General features: G+C 37.2%; 1 protein-coding gene across 3 annotated transcripts in view; it reads right to left on the reverse strand.

Moving 5' to 3' along the window:
- The window catches only part of LOC150090911 (acid ceramidase-like), a 243837-nt gene extending 229087 nt beyond the window's left edge, over positions 1–14750 (reverse strand). For all 3 annotated transcript variants that reach the window (XM_090380629.1, XM_090380624.1, XM_090380616.1), the window contains exons 1-2: positions 14620–14750; positions 4017–4054 (exon numbers count right to left, since the gene is read on the reverse strand). In XM_090380629.1, coding sequence (XP_090236755.1) covers positions 4017–4054; positions 14620–14694 — 113 coding nt within the window. In that variant the 5' untranslated portion in view covers positions 14695–14750. The remainder of the gene's footprint in view (positions 1–4016; positions 4055–14619) is intronic.
- Between the last annotated feature and the right edge of the window lie 9772 nt (positions 14751–24522).

A 24522-nucleotide genomic window follows, 5' to 3' on the forward strand; every position in this document is an offset into this window, starting at 1 on the left:
AAGAAGTGTGTGCTACGCACTGCTGCTCCTGCCCATTTGGCTACGGAGGCGCCATCTGTAGCAGTAACTTGCCACATTGCTCCAGTTTGTAAAGCAGTCTTTTTGCAACAGTATCAAAAGCCTTCCTGAAATCCAAGTATATGATATAAAAATTAATTTTTGCAGACAGTTCCTTGGTCACTACATCATAGTAACCTATCAAATTGGTTAGACATGACTGCCTCTTAAAAATCCATGCTGTGACTGCAGTATAATTGCATTCCTGCCCAATTCATGCTTCTTTAACCTGTGACTTGATTATTTCCCCTGGAACTGACATTAAGCTAACAGGTAATTACTCAAGACACCTTTTGATCCCCCTTTATGAATTGGAGGTACATTCGCACGTCTCCAGTCTATAGAAAACTCCTACTGAATCCAAGGATGCTCTCAATTATGGCTAAAGTCATGCTTACCTCCTTTACTTCCTCTTTTAATAAGATTGGATAGATCTCATCCACCACAGGTGCTTTTTTTTTTTTTTTTTTTTTTTTTATGTTCAGCTTCAGCAATTGCTCTTCCAGCTCTACCACTAGAGTTTGATAAATTTCTGGCATCCTCTTCCCTAAAGAAATTATCAGTTTTCGTGGATACTGAAAAAGTCTTTGCTGCTTTTGTTTGCATTCTTTGTCAGAGACTTCTCATAATCTGCCTTAGCTTACCTGACCTGTTTTGTGACTTGATTACAGACTAATTTATATCTACCACAGGCTATTAAATCACCTATTAATTTATATGCATCACCTGCGCTTTTCTTCTCTGCCACTTGTCTCAATAGTTCATCTAACATCCATTTTGTGCTAAGTCTTGAACAGTATTTCTTCTTTGGTCTTTGGTATGGAAAGTGTAGTAGCTTTTATGATTACTTCCCTGAATGTTCTCCATTTAGAGCTTATCATTGGCAACATCATCAGTTGGTCCTACTGTATAAAATTTAAAAACTGTCTGAGACCACTGTAGTCACCCTTACAAAAGCAAAAGCTTTTCCCTTGACAGCAGTTATATCTTTAATTAAATTACACATTAGTACACAGGGATCGCGGTAATCCCATTGGATTACCACAATCCAACAGATTCTTAATGCACGTAGAATCACTGCTGACAACCAATTCAAGAGTATCTTGTTGCCTCTTTAACATACAAAGTAAACAGTACTCCAAGAAGTCTACAAACAATTGCTAGTGTGTGAGTGACAAACCCACAAATTCCTGTCAACATCTGGAACGTTAAAATCCCCATTATAAGACATTCTGATTTACTGGCCCAATATTTTTCTGTATAGCTTCATTGGTATACTCGTAACTTTCTTAACTAAGAGCATAACCCCTCCTATCCTTCCTGTATACATTATACTCCTCATATTCAAATTCTGCATCACTTATGTCTGGGTGACATGTCTCTGCTATGCCTATAAGGTGCTGAGGTACTGATTAAGTCATCAGATGTCTACATTTGATGACTTAATCAGTATTTCAAATTAGCATTAGCAGAGGCATATGATGCAAGAAAGCAAGCTTATGCAGCATCAGCCAAAAAAAACCCAGTCAGATTTCACCCCTCCATTCGTTCCAAATACCTGTCCAGCTCATCCTTAAATTTATTTAGGCTATCAACTTTCACAACGAAAGATGGAAGTCTGTTCAACCAACCAACTACCAGCTAGCTAAAGGCAAAGTTCAGCACATCTATCCTACAACTGTCTTTGCTCAATTTGAATTTATGCTCTCGGCAATTATTCTCAGCAAGAGCAAGAGTCCCATCAGCATTGAGCATGGTCAAACCATTCAAGGCTTTATACACCTCAATCAGATCACCTCGCAGGTGCCTAGTCTCCAAACACTGTAAAAAACTTAAGCAAATCTGCAAAACTTAAGCCTTTCTTCGTAGGAGCAACCCTTTGTGTTCCATTCGCTAATCTTGTTGCCCTTCTCTGTACTTGTTCCAACAGCTCTACATCCTTCTTAAAATGAGGCCTCCAGACCTGTATACAGTACTCAAGGTGTGGCCTGACCATTGCCTTATACAAGGGAATAATCACCTCCTTATTCCTGCTAGAAAAATTCCTGTATATCATTGGCAAGGCACCATGAGCTACTCTTGCAGACAGTCTGCACTGCTCAGAAAACTTCGTATCTGCCTGCACAATTACCCCTAGGTCCTTCAACAGTATCAAAAGCCTTCCTAAGATCCAAATATATGATATCAAAGTTATTCCCTGCATCCAGTTGCTTTGTGACCACATCATAGTATCCAATCAAATTGGTCAAACAAGACTTCCCCTTAATAAACCCATGCTGTGTCCGAGCTATAACTGAAGTCTTGTCTAGATGATCCTGCAGTGCTTCTTTAACCAGTGCCTCCATTAATTTCCCTGGAACAGAAGTTAAACTAACAGGTCTATAATTACTTGTGTCGCTGTCGCCCTTTAATCCTCCTTTGTGAATTAGGGTAACATTTGCACATCTCCAGTCTATGGGGACCTCTCCTGAGTCCAAGGATGCTCTCATAATTATGGCTAAGGGTTTGCCTACTTCCTTTGCCGACTCCTTTAATATAAGTGGATAGATCCCATCCACCCCAGGTGCCTTTTTTATGTTTATCTTGAACAATTTCTCCTCCACTTTCTTCAGTTATTACAAAATGATCTAGCTTACTGCCAGAATTTAGTTCACCTCCCTGAATAACTCCTCATGTGTGAATGTAGATGCAAAATACTCATTTAGTTTATTAGCCACCTAAGAAGGATCATCAACAATTGAACCATCGATATCCAGTGGACCAATTTGATTTTCATCTCCTTCCTTCTAGAGTTCACATATGTAAAGAACTTTTTGCTGTTCATCAAGTTTATTTACAGTTTTCCTGGCATTAGTATATGTTCTTACTCTTAGTTGCCCTTACACAACCTATATATTCACTTGTTCCACACAGCAAGGAATGAAATTTCCAACACCTTGCTTTCCAGGTTGCTGCATTTTCCAATAAAAGCAGTGCAAGAATCACCTACACCTCTGCATGTGGCAGCTCTTTATAATCTATTAGTCTGTGTATCCCCTCAAGCCAGCAGTTTTCCAACCTACCTATCGCTGTCTCGATAGCATCAGCAATATTCTTGCACCTCTCCTATTTAAGCATATTAACCCCAGGGGCTCACATCTGGTGAGTATGGGCTTGGCACACCCAGGGTCCTGAGCTGGATTTCATCTTCATCTCTCTCTCTCTCTCTCTCTCTCTCTCTCTCTCTCTCTCTCTCTCTCTCCTCTCTCTCTCTCTCTCGAATTTTTTTTTTTTTGACTGGTGCAGCAAAAGCCTCAGGCTTCCTTGCACCATACAGCTAATGATAATAATAATATCAGTCCCCCCCCCACAGATGCAGAATAAATTCTGCTTCCTTGTATCATTATGGCATCTTAATGCTAATACTATATGTAAATATAAATATTTTTTCCCCCAGTCTGATTTTAGAGAAATCATGAACTAAGTAAATGGCTTACTTTTAACAATAAAGTGTTTTTTTTCATTGCAATCCCAAATAATTTTTAACCAGAAACTAAAATTAGTTAACCTTTACAGCCTGCATTCTACTCTGTTCATCAGCTTTATTCCTGACAAATAAATACACATCAACAAGTAAAGCTCCCATTGGTCATCTGCTAAACAACACAATCATACCTTGAAAACTGACCAACAAGAGCATTTGTTCATATTAGAATTAAAGTTTGAATGAACAGAGTATAGATCCTTCTGTGTACACCCCCAAAAATCAATAACTATTATTATGTATAAAATATAGTTTTATACAAAACTATCTTGTGAACTAAGGGCCCAAACCATCATCTTTTTCCATAGGCCTTAGCCTCACCATCCAGACTTCTTCGTAACACCACAAATGGAGAGAAAATCCATTATATTTCAGATGAAAATCTACTTTAAAAGATCAAATGATCTCAACAAACAACAAAATTTAAAAATCTTACCTTGGTGGTGGAGGGTATTTTCCTGTTGCACATTCATCCTAATCAGAAAAAAACCTGTCATTTCAAAATGGAGAATAAGTTCATACAAAATTGAATTGTATATAACAGCAAAAAGCAAAAAAAAAAAAAAAGTACAATTTCAGTTGCTGGTTTATGTGAGACACTGAATGGGGTTATGCAAGAGCCAATTCAAGCAACATCGAACAAAACAAAATCAAATAATAAAACCGATTCTATGTGAGAAATGAATACATTCTAGGAAATACCTTATAAATAAAATTTATACTTATGGTAGATTAGTTATCCATTTCAGTCATGCTTTGCAAACAGTCAAAACAACTTAACAAGCTTCAAAACTCAAAGTGCATTAATGACAAAAGGGTACCACCATTCCATCATTCGAATCTGTTAGAACAGATAGATGTGTGTCACCATGACTGTAATATAACAGTATTACAATCATTATACAAATAACATTAAGCTATAGCCTTTGTGATTTGCAATATCACAAAGATTTAGATCTAGGACTAAAGATCTATTTCCCATTAGATCTTTAGTCCTAGATCTAAATTCCTATCCTATTTCCCCATTAGTCCTAGCCAGCATCAACAGAAACAACGCTTGCTTGATAACCAGGATGTCACTAAGCCTTTTATCATCCCTAAGTAAAAAATGAAAATGTCATTCCTTTCCTTTGAAAGGGTGGAGGAACCCTGTATTGAATTAGTCACACAAATAATTTTATACATGATGTATAACGTAACTGAAAAGTATACAGAAGTAGCATACTGTTTAAACAGCATATTACACAAGTAATCCTAATCAAATCGCATCAAATAAAAGCACTTCACCAGTGTAGGATTTAGAATCTGTTATAGTCAAACAATCATACATTTCATGGATGTTTTCTCCTCTACTTTTTCAGTGACTACAAAATTGAACTAGTCATCGAAGAAGTAGAGGAGAAAATTCTGTGAAACATATTTTTTATTTTATAAAAAATAATAATAATAAATAACAAGCAAAAACAAAATTACCTTTGCCCACTGGAGAATTACCTCAAAATCAGCATTTAAGGAATTGTTAATAGATATTCAAGCATTTGAAACTTTATACAGGGCAGGGTTTCTCAAACCAGAAGGTGGAATGCTATGTGCTATTATTGGCAAAACTATGAGTAGAATTTCCAGTCAGTGGAAAAAAGTTGTTAATGTACAAGAAGAAAAGAGTGGGAGAAAGAACTGAACCTTGGGGAACATCAGCATTAGTGGAGAATTTAGAAGACAAAGCAATTAAAGAGAAAACTGGGTACCCAATTGCAAAAAGCAGAATCTGCAAAATGGAAGATTGTTAAGAAGACCTTTTTGTCAAACATAATCAGAAACCTTTGAAATGTCAACAGCAAAATGCTTGTTTCGCCAAGCGGCAAAGAAAGCCAACACAAGAACCACGGCAAACTACAGGAAACTTACTGGACAAACTGGTTTGCTGCTACTTGCATTCTCAGTAAACAGACTGTTATCGGCAGCAGAAGTCAAGAATGATATACTGATTGACACATAGGCATGACAGACTATTTACTGATTGAAGATGATAACATCATAGCATTAAGTGATTGATTGATGTCATGATATGCATATATATATAAGGAATCTTTCTTTCTTTTCCTATTATTTCCAGTAAAATTAAGAACAGGGTGCGCACTCCAGCTTAACATAACTTTTTTTTCACCAGCCTGCTTATATCCGTCCTGAATTAGTGGCATAGCTAACAACCTTTTTTCACTGGACAAAAATGAAAGTCTATTAAAAGCCCACACTGCTTTTGTACTGTGGGCTTTTTAATTAATTGACTAATTTTTGGCTAGTGTAAAAAAGCCCACACTTCTTTTGTACAAAAAAAAAAAAAAAAAAAAAAATTACACCTATCGAGTGTGCAGCTATGCAATTGTGAGCTCCATCGGAAAAAGTGATAAGTTTTATATGCTGAAATTTTCAATCACCAACGATGTCGGGGGAAAGCACACAGTACTCTGGATACTCAGGTGACTTTTTGACAAAAATTGTTTACATTTAAAAGAATTATGAACGATTTAAAATTTTGTATGTAACGGTTGGCCATTTGTATATGATGCGAATAGGAAATCTTGGACATTAGCATCCCGAGAAGCATTATGGCCTATTATGGTGCTTACAGAGCAAAACTGTGACAGTAAAGTAATATTAATCATCATACTAGATATATAAATAGTACCTCTACAAAATGTATAATTATTTATGTCTCAATTCTGTAAGTTGCCTCCTCTCCTCATCAATCATCCACATCGCTATAACAGTAGTGATGTCATATTGGCTGCCATCTTGGTATTGACTTCATCGCGAGGTGAAATACATGGTTATTTCATGCTATCACGAGGTTTTAAAAGCTGAATTTCGTATTTATATGGTAATCCCTACTGTAGATAAGCACCCAAGGGGTTAATGAGTGTATTTAATGTGCCCAAACATGTTATACCTTGATATCATGCATCACGTGGTGGAAACTCTTGCCAGGTTCCAAAACAAATTGAGAAAAATATGGAAATTGGTAGCCTGCGATCCAGGTAGCAGAAAGGAAAACTAAAACATACCGACCTAAAGAGGAATCTTCCCTCGTATTAAACAAATCTTGAACAAGAACCTTGTTCCAAAAATCTCCAGATATTATAGTGACTCTCTTTGAGTTCATTCAACATGAACCTTTGTGTTCTTCCACCTGCCCCCCCCCCCACACACAACAGACTTATCGTGGGTGAACTGAATTTCTGCCCCTGTGCATTTCAACAACAAATTGAGATCACCATCGTTTTTTGTACTCTCACTCCAAGAGAAACTAGTCCGCTATCTCTAGGGTCATACTTTAGGCTGTGTGCCTCCCCCCATGTTACCAGTAGGGGGGGTCAGCCCAAAGTTCACCAGGCTGTAACTCCGCACATGTTCAGGCTATGGACTCATGGCACATCTCATTCTTCACCATTTTGATAGCCCCATCAAGCTATCCACATCACTCTCATTAATCCGGACAGACTCGATTTTCTAATTTCTGGATAAAGATGCTTGAGGAAGTGCATGAAACTGCAGAAAAATTAGGTCCTGCTGAGCAACCAACGCAGCAAGACACCCCCCCCCCCAAGCATTGATCTCACTGAGGAACCTGAGGTCACAAAACCTACCCCTGCTCTGAAAAGGAAAAATAAGAGATTAACAATGCCTGTTAATTCTAGTTCTAGTTAATTCTGCTTCTAGTTTCCCTGTCAGGCTAACTCTGACAGGGAAACTAGAAGCCAGCAGGAAAGTAGAGACATCCATGAAATCCCATGCTCTCAAACTGACCCTGGCAAAGAAACCAAAGGCAAGGAGTCTGAATGACTGGATCCCACCGTCCCAGAAGGGAACATTATAGATAAACCTGATACTTAGAACAGCCTTAGAAGACCTATTAAAAGAATCCAGTTGTAGAATCAAGCTGTGCTACAAGGGAAAATAGTCACAATTTGGCCAAACTGGAGACTACTCTACCAGACCAATATAGAATGAGAGCGGGCTAAGGCAAAACGTGAAGCCTTTGAAGAAAGTGGGTCAAAACAAATGCCACAGTGGGTCCTACTTATGCTGAAATTCTGAGGAACTCACAAGCAGTTGTGGGGGCTCGAAGAGCAACCCAGCCAAGGAGGCAACCCCTCATGAAGACACCAAACCTGGTGGTCTTCAGACCTATTGAGGATGACAGTGTCTGCACCAGCAAAGAATTCAAGGTAATGAAGGGGCTTAAGGAGGAATTCAAGATTAAACATTTTAAATAACTAAAAACAGCTAATAAATTGACATTGTTGAAAAAAATCTGACATTGAATAAGGCTCGGTCAGCTGTCTAAAAGCAGTAAGATATATAAGACATCCGTGCCTATAAAGTGGACACTCAGATAAAATGTCTTATGGTTAAAAAAAGGTGTCATATTGCTCAGAGAGGAGAGTCATCTGCTTCAGCAGGAATGAATGAGTAAGATGACTGCATCCTATGTGGAGACAAGAAAGAACAACTTCCTCTATGTGGTTCATGCACAGATAAGACTGCCACTGTTTAATTACAGGCTTTATCTGCCAAAATTTTTGCCACTGGGAGAGTAATCTTTTGGGTATTAATTGCCTGTAGTCTGTATAGGGGACTAACAGGCTACAAGTTGTCTGGGGTTGCCATGACCTGGCTGCACGCTGTTGTTGAGTTTAATAACACACAGGCTGCTAGGGCCATAGTGTGTCTTTCTAATGGTGAATATGAATTAATTGTTATATTTAATAACAATTAACACGGACATACCTGTTATATTTTATGTATATTATTATTAGCCATATAGTGCAAAGAAGCCAGAAATTTATGCTGCACCAGCCAAAAAAAATTTGAGTTACCCAGAGAAACACAGAGAAAACAAGAGTCAGAAGTAAAAGGGAATCACCAAGAAAGAGAAGAATGATGATATCCAACTCAGGACCTTGGGTGTGCCAAGCCCATACTCACCAGATGTAAGCAGCTGGGGTTAATTTTTCTATATGATTTAGGAAAGTAAATGGTTTTTTTATTAGGATCATCTCAGAGAATCTGCAATAAATTTATTGATGGCTGGTATTAGACTGTCTCTCTGTCTCTGTGTGTGTAAGTAACTCAGGAATTTCTTTTTGGCTGGTGCAGCATAAGCCTCAGGCTTCATTGCACCATATGGCTAATAATCCAACACTTACCATATCACTTACCATAAAAAAAGCCAACACTTACCATATCACTCAACCATCTCTTCTAACAGCTTGTCTAGTTCTTCCTTGAATTTATTCAAATGACTTACCTCTACAACAGGGGTGGGCAACAGCCGGCCCGCGACGATGTTGAATCCGGCCCCCTCAGTAAATGCATAAATATAGAAAATCCATACCTGACTACACTCGCCGTAAACTTTCGGCTTAATTCGGTTCAATCGGGAATCGCAGCCAGTACAACAGTAACCAAGTGATTCTACGCAGCGTCAAAGAGTTATTTCCTAATTATTATTGTAGCATCGATCGAACGAAGTTCCTTTGGGTTTGACTTCTTATTGAAAAAAAATAATATTGGTGCAAGATATTTTATGTTTTATGCCTTTTCTAATTATTACAATTTTTAATTTAATATAATTTATAGCCCATAAAATGAGCCAATTAAAAAAAAAAAAAGAAAAATTGATGCCGAATGCCGCATTTTCAATGATAATTGGACATTCAGATTTTTTTTTTAAAAATATATTAATAATTTGGTAATTCAAATAATATAACATTTTTTTAGGTTCTGATTTTTTTTTATTAAATCGTTCAATCTATTCCGGCCCGCATCATGATACGAAAATTTCATTCGGCCCGCTGACGAAAAAAAGTTGCCCGCCCCTGCTCTACAACATCATATGGAAGTTTGTGCCTGCAAACTCCCTCAGTTTGAATTTATGCCCCTCATGTGTGCAGACTGAGCAAGAGAAAGGATTCTATCAATATTAATCCATTCAAAGCCTTAATCACCTCAATCAGATATCCTTGAAGGTGCCTAATCCCCATGCAATGTGCAACATCTGAAGTGGAGCCTACGGAGGAAGTTGCAGAGCAGACTTCTACTCTAATTCCACAGAAAAAACCAGAAACTGTGGATCATCTTAACAGCGAATGGAACAGTGGCAGTCACCTCTCCACCATCACTGAACAGTCCATCACCTTCAACGTGTGACACTTAATATGAGAATGATCCAAAGCCAAGAAACTGTTTTCTTAATTCCTGAAATTGAAATGTTTGTATTTCATTCTAAAAAGTTTTCTTTATCTTTCCTTTTTTGCTTTGTACATAGAATGTAAATAGTTGTTGTTGAAAATGTATCTACTGTTCATGTTTTAATAAAATAAAAATAAAAAATAAATAATCCCCATGCAATGCAGTTCACAGAACTACAGCCTTTTCTTGTAAGAGCATACTTTTGAACCTCTCACTAATCTCATTATTCTTCTCTGCACCCATTCCACGTCCTTCCTAAAATATGGGCTCCAGACCTTATTTTAGGAGTACTGCATACAGTACTCACAATGTAGCCTGACCACTACCTTATACAATGGCATAATTACTTCCTTAATTGCTGTAAAAAAATTCCTGTATATCGCTGACAAAAGCCCATTACTTGCTCTGGCAGCCTGTCTGCACTACTCAGAAAACTTCATATCTGACCGCACAATTACCTCCAGGTCTTTTTTATTCTCCATCACCATGAATGTGGTAACACATAGTTGGTACATTATTCTGCTACTCATATGAATTATCTTGCTTTTGTCAATATTAAAGCTCAATTGCCACTTCTCAGCAATTGAGAAGTGGCAATTCAATCTCAGCTCATCTACCTAATTTATCTAGACCTTGTTGCAGTAGTGTACCTGATTACTGTGATTAACCACTCTGTCACCTTCGTATCATCTGCAAACTAAAGACATTAAGTGTGATATGTCTTCGCCAATATCATTAACAAATCCATTCTTGCAGTATTACTGCATGCCTGAGTAGATGGTCCTGCATTACTTCTTTAACCAATAACTCCATTATTTTTCCTGGAACAGAAGTTAACAAGTCTGTAATTACTCGTGTCACACTCGGTCCATATGGAGTCTGTCTGATACATTCAGACAGACTCCATATGGACCTTCCTTGAATCCAAAAATGCTTTCATAATCATGGCTAAAGATTTGGATACATCTTTTGCTGCCTCCCTTAAACATTAAAAAAAAAAAAAAAAAAAAAATTATCTGGAAGCATATTTATTCCAGTGATAGGAGGATGTCAAAACTGATAACATGAGAATTTAGAGCTCTTATACAGCTAAAGAAGGATGCACGGGTCAGTTACATTATTTCATAACACTGACACATGAGAACTACACACACTAACCAAAATAATATGAATAATTGTATTAAGACAATTACAAGCAGAAGAAATATAAATGATGCAAAGAAAACTGTGACATGAGGTGATAATGTGTTGCCTCATTGAGTATAATAACTGCACAGGCTCTTCAGCTGCAGTAATATGAAGTCAGAATGGCGAAAATGCATGCTCTATCAGACTTTTAAAAAAAAAAAAAAATTATCTTGGATGCACGTTTACCAAGAGCTATGATTCAAGAAATGAAAAAAGACATCTGATTCTCAAAAGCATCCATCTCAAAGGTTTTTGACGACTGAAAAGCAAGCAATTCTTCCATATCTCAAAGGTATAAATGTGGCAGAAAAACAATACTTAAGAATGAAGCCATCATATTTTAGGGAGGATTGGACATCCAGTGTGCATCAAATAAGGTATGAATTCAACCAAGCCCAGAACTGCCCTATTTCAACTCATACTATATGCATGGAATTAAAGAAATTGGATATTGGCAGTTGCTTGCTTGCTTATTCAGGGGCAAATTGTTTCAGAGAAAACCAGAAAAATTTGCTTGCAGTGGTGCCAAGAATGTTGTGATTGGATAGTGAAACAATGGAAAAAAAGACATGTGGTCAGATAAATCATGATACACTTTGTTTTATGCTGATGGTAGGCAGAGTACGTAACTAGAACCTGATGAAGCAATGGACCCTGCTTGCCTTATTAAAATAACCCAAACAGTTGGAGGTGGTATTGTGGTATAGAGAATGTTTTGTTGGCATGGACTGAATCTGTTGATACTAGTGGAAGGTCAAATGTCATCAAGGGAGTACCCTGAATTTTGTATCAGATCTGCTGCACCCGGCAATGTTACACTTTTATCCCGAAGGTGATAGCCACTTTATGGTTGACAATGCAAAAGCATTGTCAACCATAAAGTGGCTATCACCTTTGGTTATCACAGAATCAAGAATGGTTCAAGAATTGTCAACAATCAAGAATGGTTTGGTGAACATGACACGGTTTCCACCATCTTCCCTGGCTCTCACATTCATCTGATCTCAATCCTATTGAGAATGTGTGGGATATACTGAAGAGAGCTATTTGGCAAAGACGTCCTCTTCCTTTAACTTTGTCCCAGTTACATGATATTTTGCTGGAAGAATAGTTCCAATTAGACCAAACACACTTAAACACCTTACAGAATCCACACCACACACTTCCCATTATTCAAAACAAAGGTGATCCAATCTGATAGTGAATAAAGGCACGTATTTTTTTTTTGGCCAGTGTGTATAATATAAATAATACTTAAATAATTTTAAGTATAAGTTCTGACTTTGTGGTATTATGTTATACCTAAGCAGTCATGAAAAGAATTGTTCTTCCTCAAAGTGTGTGGAGTCACTTCAATCCCATGCACATAGATATAGAAAATAATAATAATTCAAAAACATTTACTTTCTTAAATGACACCATTATTTTCAATCTTTTCTGACCAAAACTTTGAAAAATTAGTTTTTCATATTATAAACATATATAGTAGACACCACTTATTGTAATCGGTTTGAGACACAGCTTAACTGATAACAAAAACTGATTGATAATAACAACTGAAATAAGAATGCAGCTGTTTAGTATTATTTATTGATGTAGTTCTTCTTGAAGAGTTTCTTATACTAGTGCATTTGATAAGAAATTATTGAATGCTTCATGCAGATTATCAGCTTCTATAATACCTTCTTTGGGACCATTAATAAAATGGACACTGTTTCTTGAAAGTTTTTTTTTTTTCCCTTTAATATCATCAATGGAAATAACACCACTTCAATTCTTTTTTTTCCCTAAGCACATTTATTGAAAAAAAAAAATACAAAATATCAAAAGTTACAAAATTTAAAAATACTACATTAAGATTTTAATGCCAATATGTTTCTTTAAACTGATAGAGACCACTGCCATGTCATAAATTTTAAGTGATATATTCCAGAATTAAAATTCAAATAGTCATAGCCACACAACTTTCAGAATTGGACTAAATGCTAATGTAACCTTTTTCCAATGCTTTCATGTGCTGACCATACAGGGCTTTGTGGAGTAAAGATACTTGTGTAGGGTTGCCACATATCTAGCTTTATGCCGGCTTACTGAACAGGCATCCTCTTTCAGATGTCAGCTGTCTAGCTTACCAAGTTAATATAAAATAAGAAAATTCAAGCAAATAAATTTTCAAAATTTTGTACCAACTATTTCTGTAACAACTGTTGGTACAGAAATAATCTTGCACTTTGTATGTATAGGTGTCAGTCAATTCCTCCAATTTAGGCTCGTTGTTCTAAGTATGTCTTCTCCTAGATATCAACTGTGCAAACAACTGTTTCTGTACCAACTGTTGATACATATGGCAACTGCACTGCCATATATATCAAAAGTTGGTAAGCTTTACTACTGCAGGCTTTCTCAAATTGTGGGCTGCAACTCTGAGGATTTGCAATATTTTAAGCTTTGCCTTAGGTTGCAAATGCTTTTTTTTTTTTTTTGTTAGTTGTTGGCACATTGGCTTCTGTGACCATAATGCACCTCGCAAAGCTTTTGCATTTTACTCTGATCCAAGCCCGAGGCGGGATTTGAAATTTGTTTGTTTATTTCCAATACAAGAGTTTTATTTTGCAAAGTTGCAAGATTCTATCACTGTTTTATTGAATATATAGATTCAGTGGTATATTCATTCTTGAATGAATATACCACTGAATCTATATATTCAATAAAACAGTGATAGAATCTTGCAACTTTGCATTATATTATATTCATTCATTCTTGAATGAATATACCACTATGAATGAATATGGTATATTCATTCTTGACCCAATGAAATTATTAGTTTTGAATTTGTGTGGGATGGTAGCACAGATTCGTTTATCATTTTGAGAGGTACAGTCAAGTTTTAAACCATACAGTAGTATTAAAGTAGCACTTTAACTAAGCAGTTAAAGCAAAATACTACGCTAACTGGTTAGTTGGTGTAAAGATTTTTTTTTTAATATTAATTATTGTGTGCTATTAAAAATGTCGAAATGATCAGCAACGTACTCGGAACCATGCGGGGAAAAAAAAAAGTATGGACGGTCAAGATTACGTTACGTCGAGATTGCTTATTGTGTAGGTGAAACACTGAAGTATCAAATAAAATAAATTTTATCCGCATTGGTGCACTATAAAACATTAACTGAAAAACATACACTGAACGAAAGAAATGAATAGCATCGGTGGCGTAGCTACCACGTAGGCAGGCAAGGCAATTGCCTCCGGGTTCGGCGTCTTTGGCTGTCTCCTCTTTTTGCAATTTTCATTATTAGTAGGGGCCCCGAACATGTTCTTTGCCTCCCGGCCCGAAAAAGGGTAGCTACGCTACTGAATAGCATACAGCTCTTTTTATTATACATTTACAAATATTTAAAAATAATTCATTAGTCATTATTTTTTAGTTATTCGTTATTCATTAGTTATTATTATTATATTATGTTATATACCCAAATTTCACATTACACTCTGAAAAAATGTTAAGGAACAGCTTTTTTGGGTGTTTAAAATGTGGTAACCACGTACCTGTGTATGTACTCTACAAAGATTATTTATATTCATCAGGTGCCTACCTTTGTGATGGTCAAAGATATTTTAACACATACTGCCGAAAAAACAATAAAAAGAAGTTTTCTTATCACACCCATATTTACAGCATGAATACAGAATTATTACTAAATTTCCATTTATAGTGATCACATATACGCGTACACAGTTTTCTTACAAAACAGTCCACACGTCATGTCCTATACACCCAATTCGTTGTGATAATTATATGATCTAATGCATGACATTCAACCTTAGCGCCATCTCCAGTAGCCAATTGCATATCATTAAATGGGGGGGGGGGACAGTTGTGCTTCCGCCAAATTTTAAAAAACTGTCCATTTAATAACCATGCTAAATAGGCAGTTCCGATACCGAGACACCGACCGCCCGTATAAAAAAAAAAAAAAGGCGGTTGTGTCTGCGCAGTAAGTAAAAATTGAAGTGTCCATAAAAATCAGGGTAAGGGTCCAAAACACGGTGCCCCTTAGAAAATGACGTCGAAAAGAGGGGAAAAGCAGTTACGTACGGTTCGTAACTCAGCCCACACCATGCGTGTGGCGAATATCACGTGACATAGGTATAGAGGAGCTGAAAAACAACTAAATTAACGGCAATAGGGCAATTTTTTCGGAGCAGCAACTAAAACAGATGCAATTTATTCCGAAAAGACAAAATCTCACGCAACATAACATGTCAGAGTTAAAATTAAGAAAATTTAACACAAAAACAGTATTTTTTTCTGAAAACGAAACAAAAGCTAATATGACATGCAGCAAACGACCAGCTTTCGCTAAAAAAACTCCGGAAGTCGCGTAAAAATCTTAACCTAAAATCATAACTATTTTTCAATAAACACAAATGAAAGTCGATCAAAAACATGACACGGTTTTGACACCATTATAATTTTTTGGCTATGCTCCAGAATTTGGGTACAAGTTTTCTCTGCGCAGTGGGCGTGGTCTTACTGTGAATGCGTAATTTTTGCTCTGATTGTTTCATTGGATGTAAATTTAGTTTGGTTTAGAGGGCAGTAGGAAGTTATCATTTTCACGTGTGCATTTGGTTTTTTCGTCGCCGTTTTCCTGGTGCTATTAATATATTTTGTGCTACATTTTGCTTGTCGTGTTAGGTGTTTTCTGCTTTCGTCGTTATTGTGCCAGTTACGCATATTACTCTCTGCTGCCGACACGTTTTATTTTCCTTTTTGTTGTTTAGTCCCAATGAACGAGTGAATGTAGCTTTATCCCCCACCATGCCGCTGTTTTTGTAACGGAAAAGGAGTTCCATATTTAAAAACAGCCGTAAAGAATATTTTATCCAAAGATTATGCCCAGCCCTCGCTATCTGCAGTCTTAGTTACGGCGTTTATCCCCCACCATACCACTGTTTTTTGTAGCAGAAAACGAGTTCCCTATTTAAAAACAGCGGTAACGGATATTTTAACCAAAGATTATGCCCAGCCCTCGCTGTCTGTAGATATAGTTAGGGTGCTTATCCCCCTCTTTACCGCTGCTTTTATAGCGTCACTCCGTGACTAAATTAGTCGGTCTCAGGCGTAGATCGCAAGGTTTTTTCCCCAGAAACTGGGGTTTTTCGTCCACAAACAGACAAATCGACCATAGGACACACGCAATTAATAGACATAAGACAGAACGGCAGATGAATTTAATTATTCGGGTGGCCTAAATATAATAGTTTGGTTTTTTTGATTTTATAGCGGAAAACGTCTTCCCTATTTAAAAACAGCGGTAACGGATATTCTGACCAAAGATTACGCACAGCACTCGCTATCTGAAATCTTATGTTTTTCATCGTCTCCTCATCGCTGTTTTATAGCGAAAAAAAAGAGTGGTCGAAAGTCAGAAACGGGTACTCCTTCCAGACTGCTAGCGATACGGCCATGATTGACGGGTGCTGACTCCGCCCAGTGTCACGTGAGCTCCTTAAGAGAAGGACACACCTGGCATGGGTGACACGCACTGCGTGCCATGTACTGGCACTGGAAACACGAGGCACGCTTAGGTTCGGCCGCGAATTTTCTGCACACGGTTCGTTCATTTCTTGTGATAGGGTTACGAATTAATATTGTTCTCGGCTGAATAATTCTCGGGGTGTGGGGGCTGGGACTCCCACAGAGACGAGTCTGGGGATGTCATGAAAGCTGAAGCAGTTCCCCCCACCTTCCAGGGCTGGATTTACACATAAGCTAAACAAGCTACACCTTAGAGCCTGATATTACAAGTAGCCTCGCTCCACCTTAAAATTTATTTTTTAATATTGTCACAGTGAACTTGTGAAGGGCCTCATACATGTTGTAGCTTAGGGCCACAACAAGTTTAAATCCGGCTCTGCCCCCTCCCTGCAAAATGATTACCAGCCAAAGAAGAACAAAGTAACCGAATCCTAAAAATATCATTAAAGTCCAATGTTCTTTTTGCCGGCTCACAAAGATGATGTTACCAACTGAAAATTCTAAATGGGAAGCATTCATAGCAGTAATCATGGATAATACTAAACTTCTCAACTAAGAGATAATGTTCAAGACTCAGACCTGTATGGATACCACATGAACTGATGCGACTAATGGCGGATAACAAAATTGTATAGATTTAGAACGTATGAATCAGAGCTGTAATACTCAATATGTTCTACGTTGATAATAATATTAGCAAATTAATAAGAGGAGTTTACCTCAATATAGTATGTAGAACACTTCCGTATGATACCCTCCAGAAATTTAAAACGAAAAAATCAACAACTTACCGGTACATTAAAGCAAAATATAAATAATTAAATAATCAATTTAACACAATTCAAAATCAATTTAAAACAATTAAAATTCAAATTAACGCAATTAAAAGAATCTAACGAAAATATTCAAAACGATTTTCCTTCCTATTACTTTTGATTGATTTTAATTGATTATTTAATTATTTATATTTTACTTTAATGTACCGGTAAGTTGTTGATTTTTTCGTTTTTTCCGTTTTAAATTTCTGGAGGGTATCATACGGAAGTGTTCTACGTACTATATTGAGGTAAACTCCTCTTATTAATTTACTAATAGATTTAAAACATATCAGCAGGGAAAATAGAAACCTACAGAAAGCACAAACTAGTCTGAAATAAAGTCACTAAAAGGGTTAAGCAAGCTAAGGTAGATTATTAGAGTTATTCTCTATGAATGCGAAGAAAAGTAGCAAAAAAATTCTCCCCTAATCTTTACACTATAAGAAAAGGGAGGATTTAAATTGCCAAGCTAGATACCATAGACATAAATCTTGTTCAGATTGCAGACAGACTAAAATATTTTGAATCTATCCTCGTACATGAAAAATTTTCAGATGACAGCAAAAGAATATCCACTTATAACTGGGAGATAAATGATTTTGTGATAAATGAGAGAAAAGCGAAAAACATATCAGTGAACCTAAAAGTAAAAAAGTATCCTTAGGATGCAAACATCTATCCAGTTATTGTTGTTTACTGTATTTATCAATGTTATTGATGAAGCCATATCAGCATTAATGTTAAAGTTTGCAGATGATACAATGCCAACAGGGTAGTTAATGGCAGTAAGGAGAGAATGCTCTTCAACAGAATCTAGAAAAGTTAGGCATAGGGGTTGAGAAATAGCGATTGAAGTTTAACATTGATACATGAAAAGTACTGTACATGAGTAGCAGTAACCCCAGGGTAACTAATTAACTGGGTATATTACCCTCAGGGTAGTGGAAAACAAAAATAACCGGGGGTAATTGGGCACCCAGATATGAAGTTCTCTTAGCAATGTAGAGATGCTGCCAGGACAGCTCACAGGGTTTTGTCCAGGATATACAATAAATTTCCTAGAAGAGAAAAGGTGGTTATTAATCCAATATATAAGGCAATGGTCATGACAGATCGTGATTATTGCATACAAGTCTGAAGGCCTCATTTTAGAAAGGATGTGGAGCTGCTGGAATGGGTACAGAGAAGAGCAACGAGATTGTTGAGGGGGAACAAAGGGGTGCTCTTACCATGAAAGGCTTTAGTTCTGCCTGCAAATTGCAGCGTCTACAGACTAGACATCTGCGAGGTGGTCTGTTTGAGGTGTTTAATGCTTTGAGTAGATTGAGCAAGCTCACTGCTGATGGAATTCTTCCTTTTGCTTGCATATGAGAAAGCAAAAATTTAAATTGAGGAAGGATGGCTGAAGAATAGATGTGCGGTAGTTTTCCTTTAGCCAGCGAGTGGCTGATTGCTAGAACAAACTTCCATCTGTTGTTGTTGTTGTAGAAGCTGATAGGTTAATCAAATTCAAGGAAGAACCAGACAGACTATTCGAGGGAATGAATAGGTGAACGGGAAGGGTCTTTCGTATTTTATTTTTTGGCTGATGATGTGTACGCTTGCTTTCTTGCATCATTTGCCACTGCTAATGTTAGTTATAATAAAAGAACAACAAAAGAGGTAAGCAAATGTTTTGCCTGAATTATTAATGCATCCGTAGTTTCAGGGGAAAATCCTACATGTTAGAATTGTGAAACGTCTCTCCTATTAACACCAGGGGAACAAAAGGTGATATTGTACAAGGAGTAAAGCTACCTGTAAGCTTGACTAGTATTCTAGGAAAAATAACGAAGTCAGTGGTTAACAAATAATGAAGGATAATCTTGATAGGAAGGGAGTTATATGGTAATCACAGGATAGGATTTTTAAGGAGATTTGTGTCTGACCAAATTAATTGGCTGCTGCTGTGACGGAGTTAAAAATTAACTGAAAGCGAAATATATATTTGAATCAAAATTTTCGTTGAAAATTTTGACACTGTTTCACATTAAAGAATATTCTACAAATTGTTTCATAAGAAAAGAGTTACTGCTGTAGATAAAAGGCTGTTTCAGTGGCAAAAACTAGTGGGTGGAAATAAATAAGTGCCTAATCTTTTTGGACTAATATTATTAATGGAATTCCGTATGTTGCAATACTGGTACCTCACTGTTTACAATTTTTATTAAAAATATTAAAGAATATCAAAGTTATTCTTCAAGTCTTCAGAGACACAAAGGTTTGCAGAAGGATTAAGTGGAGGAATCAAAGTGTTCTATTACAATCAGACCTAAAAATATCAGGCAAATTGAGGTTTGACATTCATAAATACGACGTACTGCGTGTAGCCAGAAATAATTCTATAATGACATGCCAATCAGATGGTACCACCAGTCATTGTGTAGCACGAATAAAATCTAGGGATTTTATTAAGTGTTTTAAATCGCGTAGACAGGTTTCTAAGAGAGGTGTGGGGGTAAAATGAGGCTTCTAAATGTTTTACTCAGGTGCATTCTGGGAAACATGTTTGGAAGCTTGATTTTAAAAAAAGAATCTGGATCGCTTCGAAAGGGGGTAGAAAAGAGCAATACGAGTAGGTATTGATCAAGGACAAAAAAGGGTACTCTTAGTACGAAAGACTTGAATCCTGCAGGATCTATTTATTGAAGCTCCTGCAGGCGATACTTTAATTGAAATGGGTAACCCAAATATTGATGGCATTCTTACTTTTTCTTAGACAATACAAACCAAACTATGATATTTAGGCCACCCGAATAATTAAATTCATCTGCCTTACTGTGTCTTATGTCTGTTAACTGTGTATTCTATGGTTCGATTTGCCTGTTTGCAAGACAAAACAAAATCTTGCTATCTACGCCTGAGGCCATATAAGAGAATTGTAATTAAAAAAGGATGGCTGCAGGATACATTGATGAAAATTTTCTGTCAGAAAGACAGTAATTAATCGTGTAACAAAGTAACATCTCGTTTTGTGGAATAATTACTTTTAAAAAATTTAATGCAGAATACCGCGAATATTTAAAAGGGTTGGACAGTGATTTCAAGATTCACTGTGCAATTGGATAGTGATTTCAAGATGAACAGTTCTTTTAAGATTGTTTCCTCGCATCATTTGACTACTAGCACTAATAATAATACTAAAATTTCACAGAAAGTATTAATATGGGTACCTTGCATAACTCTATAAGGATGATTACGAAATGGAGATCAACATACGTGTTGACCTCCAACACTTAATATTATTTTAGTATTCGTATTGGGAAATGATGCAAAGAAGCCAGCTTAAAAAGAATCAGTCTGAAGAAATAAATAAACACCTCCTACAGAATTCTCCATTTCCAGGTTTTCCAAAAATCAACTACTCTACGGACGAAATAAAATTTTTGAATTTCTTACTTGCAACGATCCATCCTCGATTTATATTTATAGACCGTTTATATGTGTTGTCTGAGTAAGACTAAGGATGCCATCAACATTTAGCTTAATCATTCCATAAAAAGCTTTAAACCATTCCGTCAGATCTCCTCGCATGTCCTTCGTTGATAGCACAATTGGCGTAATCAGCCACCTCCCCACACTTGATGTAAAAAACCTGTGTTCGAATCACACGAATATTTTTTGTTGAGTCTTTTTCACAACATTGCTGAGATGGCTGTCTCAGAAGAAGGGGTAGCATGAATTTTTATTCTAGAAACGGGTTTTTCGTCCAGCAAATAGCAAATCGATCACACAATTCCAGGGGCTCAAATCTGGTGAGTATGGGCTTGGCTCAGAAACCTAGGCAAACCTAAGGTCCTGAGCTCGATATCATCATTCTTCTTTTTCTTGGTGATTCTCTCTCTCTCTCTCTCTCTCTCTCTCTCCCCCCCCCTAGGGGTAACTCAGAAAATTTTTTTGACTAGTGCAGCAAAAGCCTCAGGCTTCCTTGCATATGGCTAATAATAATAAAACAACAACACACGCAGTTTACAGACATATTATACGCCCCCTCCTAATATTCTGGATTCACAATGTATGACAATTTTCGTAATTTTTTTTTTGAAATTATCTATGACAATGTAAGATTAAATAGAAAAAAAAAAAAAAAACAAGCTACGAAGTATTTTAAAATATTTTTTAAGAATTTAAAATTTACAGAAAAAAATGCTGAAATGATTAATGTAAACAACTATACTGTTTTTAATAAAATAAATCACCACGAGATTTTATCACAAGACGACCTGGAATTCTGGCGATAAATTCTATAGTAGTGTCTTAACTAACATAAGCCAGGCAATTGGAGTGGACACACCATAATTTTCAATACCCCTTATGTTTTTTTTTTTTTTATTGTTAGTAAGTCCCTCCACAGCTTAGAGGGTTTTCGGGTCATCGTCTTTTTGTAATATAAATTTTTTTATACAAAATAAAAGCCCAGAGGATATTGTATTGTGTTCAAGAATGATTTTATAGCATTCTTTTCTTAAAATTCCTTCAATTCTGACAATGTCACCCACACTAGAAAAACAAGCAAACCCAGTGGTGTGCTCGAGCCAACTCGCGCGAGCCTTTTGTAAAAATTTCAAGAATTTTGCGCGCCAGTTGTTAAACCGACAATCATTATAAACTGAGAGACAGTGGCAAGCACTTCAATCCACAATGGCTAGAGTCATTTGGGGGATAACCTTGTAGTAGTAGTAGTGGCTTGCGATGCAAGAAAGCAAGTGTATGAGCTTATACAGCATCAGCAAAAAAACAATCACACCATTCCCTACAAATGCCTGTCCTGTTCCTCCTTAAATTTATTCAACCTATCAACTTCCACAACGATAGATGGAAGTTTGTTCCAGCAATTAACCACCCGCTGGCTAAAGACAAATTTCCGCACATTTATTCTGCATCTGTCTTTTTTAATTTGAATTTATGGCCCCTTAGGTTCGTAATCTGAACAAGTGGAAGGATCCCATCAGAATTCACCGTGCTCAATCCGTTCAAGACCTTATACACCTCACTCAGATCGCCTCGCAGGTGCCTGGTCTCCAACCGCTGCAATTTGCAGAACTTAAGCCTCTCTTCTTAAGAGGATCCTTTCATTCCTCTCACCAATCTTGTTGCCCTTCTCTGTACATGCTCATGCAAATCTATATCTTTCCTAAAATAAGGCCTCCAGACCTGTACGCAGTACTCAAGGCGTGGCCTGACCATTGCCTTATACAGAGGGACAATCACCTCCTTTTCCCTCCTAGCAAAATTCCTATATATCATTGACAAAACCACATGACCTGCCCTGGCAGCCTGTCTGCTTTGCTCCGAAAACTTCATACCTGACTGCACAATTACTCCGAGGTCTTTTTCATTTTCTACCACCTTAAGTGTAGTACCACACAGTTGGTACTTTTCTCTCGGGTGACTTCTACCCATATGCAGTACTTTGCATTTGTGAAGGTTAAACTTCAGTTGCCACATCTTTGCCCATCTGCACAAATTATCTAGGTCCAGTTGCAGTAGCACACTGCCATTACTGTCATTAACAACCCTGCCAACCTTTGTATCATCTACAAACTTCGACACTAAGCCTGATATACCTTCATCAATATCATTGATAAATATACAAAACAAGAGAGAACCCAACACCGAACCTTGTGGGACTCCTCTAATAACATTAGTCCACGAAGAGCAGCACCTATTGATTACCACCCTCTGTCTTCTCCCACTTAACCATCCTTTTATCCAATGTAGCAACTTACCCTTAATACCATTCTGCTCTAATTTGTACAATAGCCTTCCATGCGCTACAGTTGTATATGGTAACATGGAAAATCCGGCCGGGGAGCGCTTATTTCGACACCCTTTGTGCTTCCTTTCCCCAACCCCCTTCCGTATATAGCAGCCTGTATAAGGATTATCTCAGCTAACAATTTTACGGGATTACAGTATTATTTCCAACAGACAGCCAGCTTCAGTCCCATCCCGTTTTAAAGCATTGATAGTCCGCTGGGGTGAAAATTACCTTAGTGAAATTATTTATTTCTATTCTATCTACAAAACTGAAACTATCAATATACATAAACAGAAGTGTTTCTTTAATGTCCCAAATATAAAATTCAGAAAAATCTAGTAATTAACGCGCACACAGTAAAAATGTACGTTCAAGTATGCATATTCTAATAATTTCAGAGAAAAACCATCAGGCATTAGCATTAGCTTTAGTAGAGGCATTTGATGCAAGAAAGCAAGCTTATGCAGCATCAGCCAAAAAAAAAAAAAAAAAAAACACACTTCCACTTCATCCCTCTGTTCGTTCAAAATACCTGTCCAGCTGAGACTTGAACTTAGTTAGACTATCAATCTCCACGACAAGGGATGGAAGTCTGTTCCACCAACCAACCACCCGCTGGCTAAAGGCAAATTTCCGCACGTCTATCCTACATCTGTCTTTCCTCAATTTGAATTTATGCCCTCTCAGGCGATTATTCTGAGCAAGAGGAGGAATCCCATCAGCATTGAGCATGCTCAAACCATTCAAGGCTTTATACACCTCTATCAGATCACCTCGGTGGTGCCTAGTCTCCAGACACTGTAATTTGCAACACTTGACCTTTCTTTGTAAGAGCAATCCTTTGTTCCATTCACTAATCTCGTTGCCCTTCTCTGTACTTGTTCCATCAGCTCTACATCCTTCTTGAAATGAGGCCTCCTCCAGACCTGTATACAGTACTATAGGTGTGGCCTGACCATTGCCTTATACAAGGGAATAATGACCTCCTTATCCCTGCTGGAAAAATTCCTGTATATCATTGACAATACTCCATGAGCTACTCTGGCAGCCCATCTGCACTGCTCAGAGAACTTCATATCTGCCTGCACAACCACCCTCAAGTCCCTTTCATTCTCTACCACTGTCAGTGTAGTACCACAGGGTTGATACGTTGCTCTGGGGTTGCTGTTTCCCATGTGTAGTACTTTACATTTGTCAATGTTAAACTTCATTTGCCATCTCTCAGCCCATCTGCCAACCTTTCCAGATCCTGTTGCAGCAGCATAATGTCAGTAGTGTCCATGACAACCCTGCCAACATTTGTATTGTCTGCAAACTTGGACATTAAGCTTGATAT

This window comes from Mastigoproctus giganteus, chromosome 1, assembly GCF_048544385.1.
Source record: "Mastigoproctus giganteus isolate SK-2022 chromosome 1, ASM4854438v1, whole genome shotgun sequence".
NCBI lineage: Eukaryota > Metazoa > Arthropoda > Arachnida > Uropygi > Thelyphonidae > Mastigoproctus > Mastigoproctus giganteus.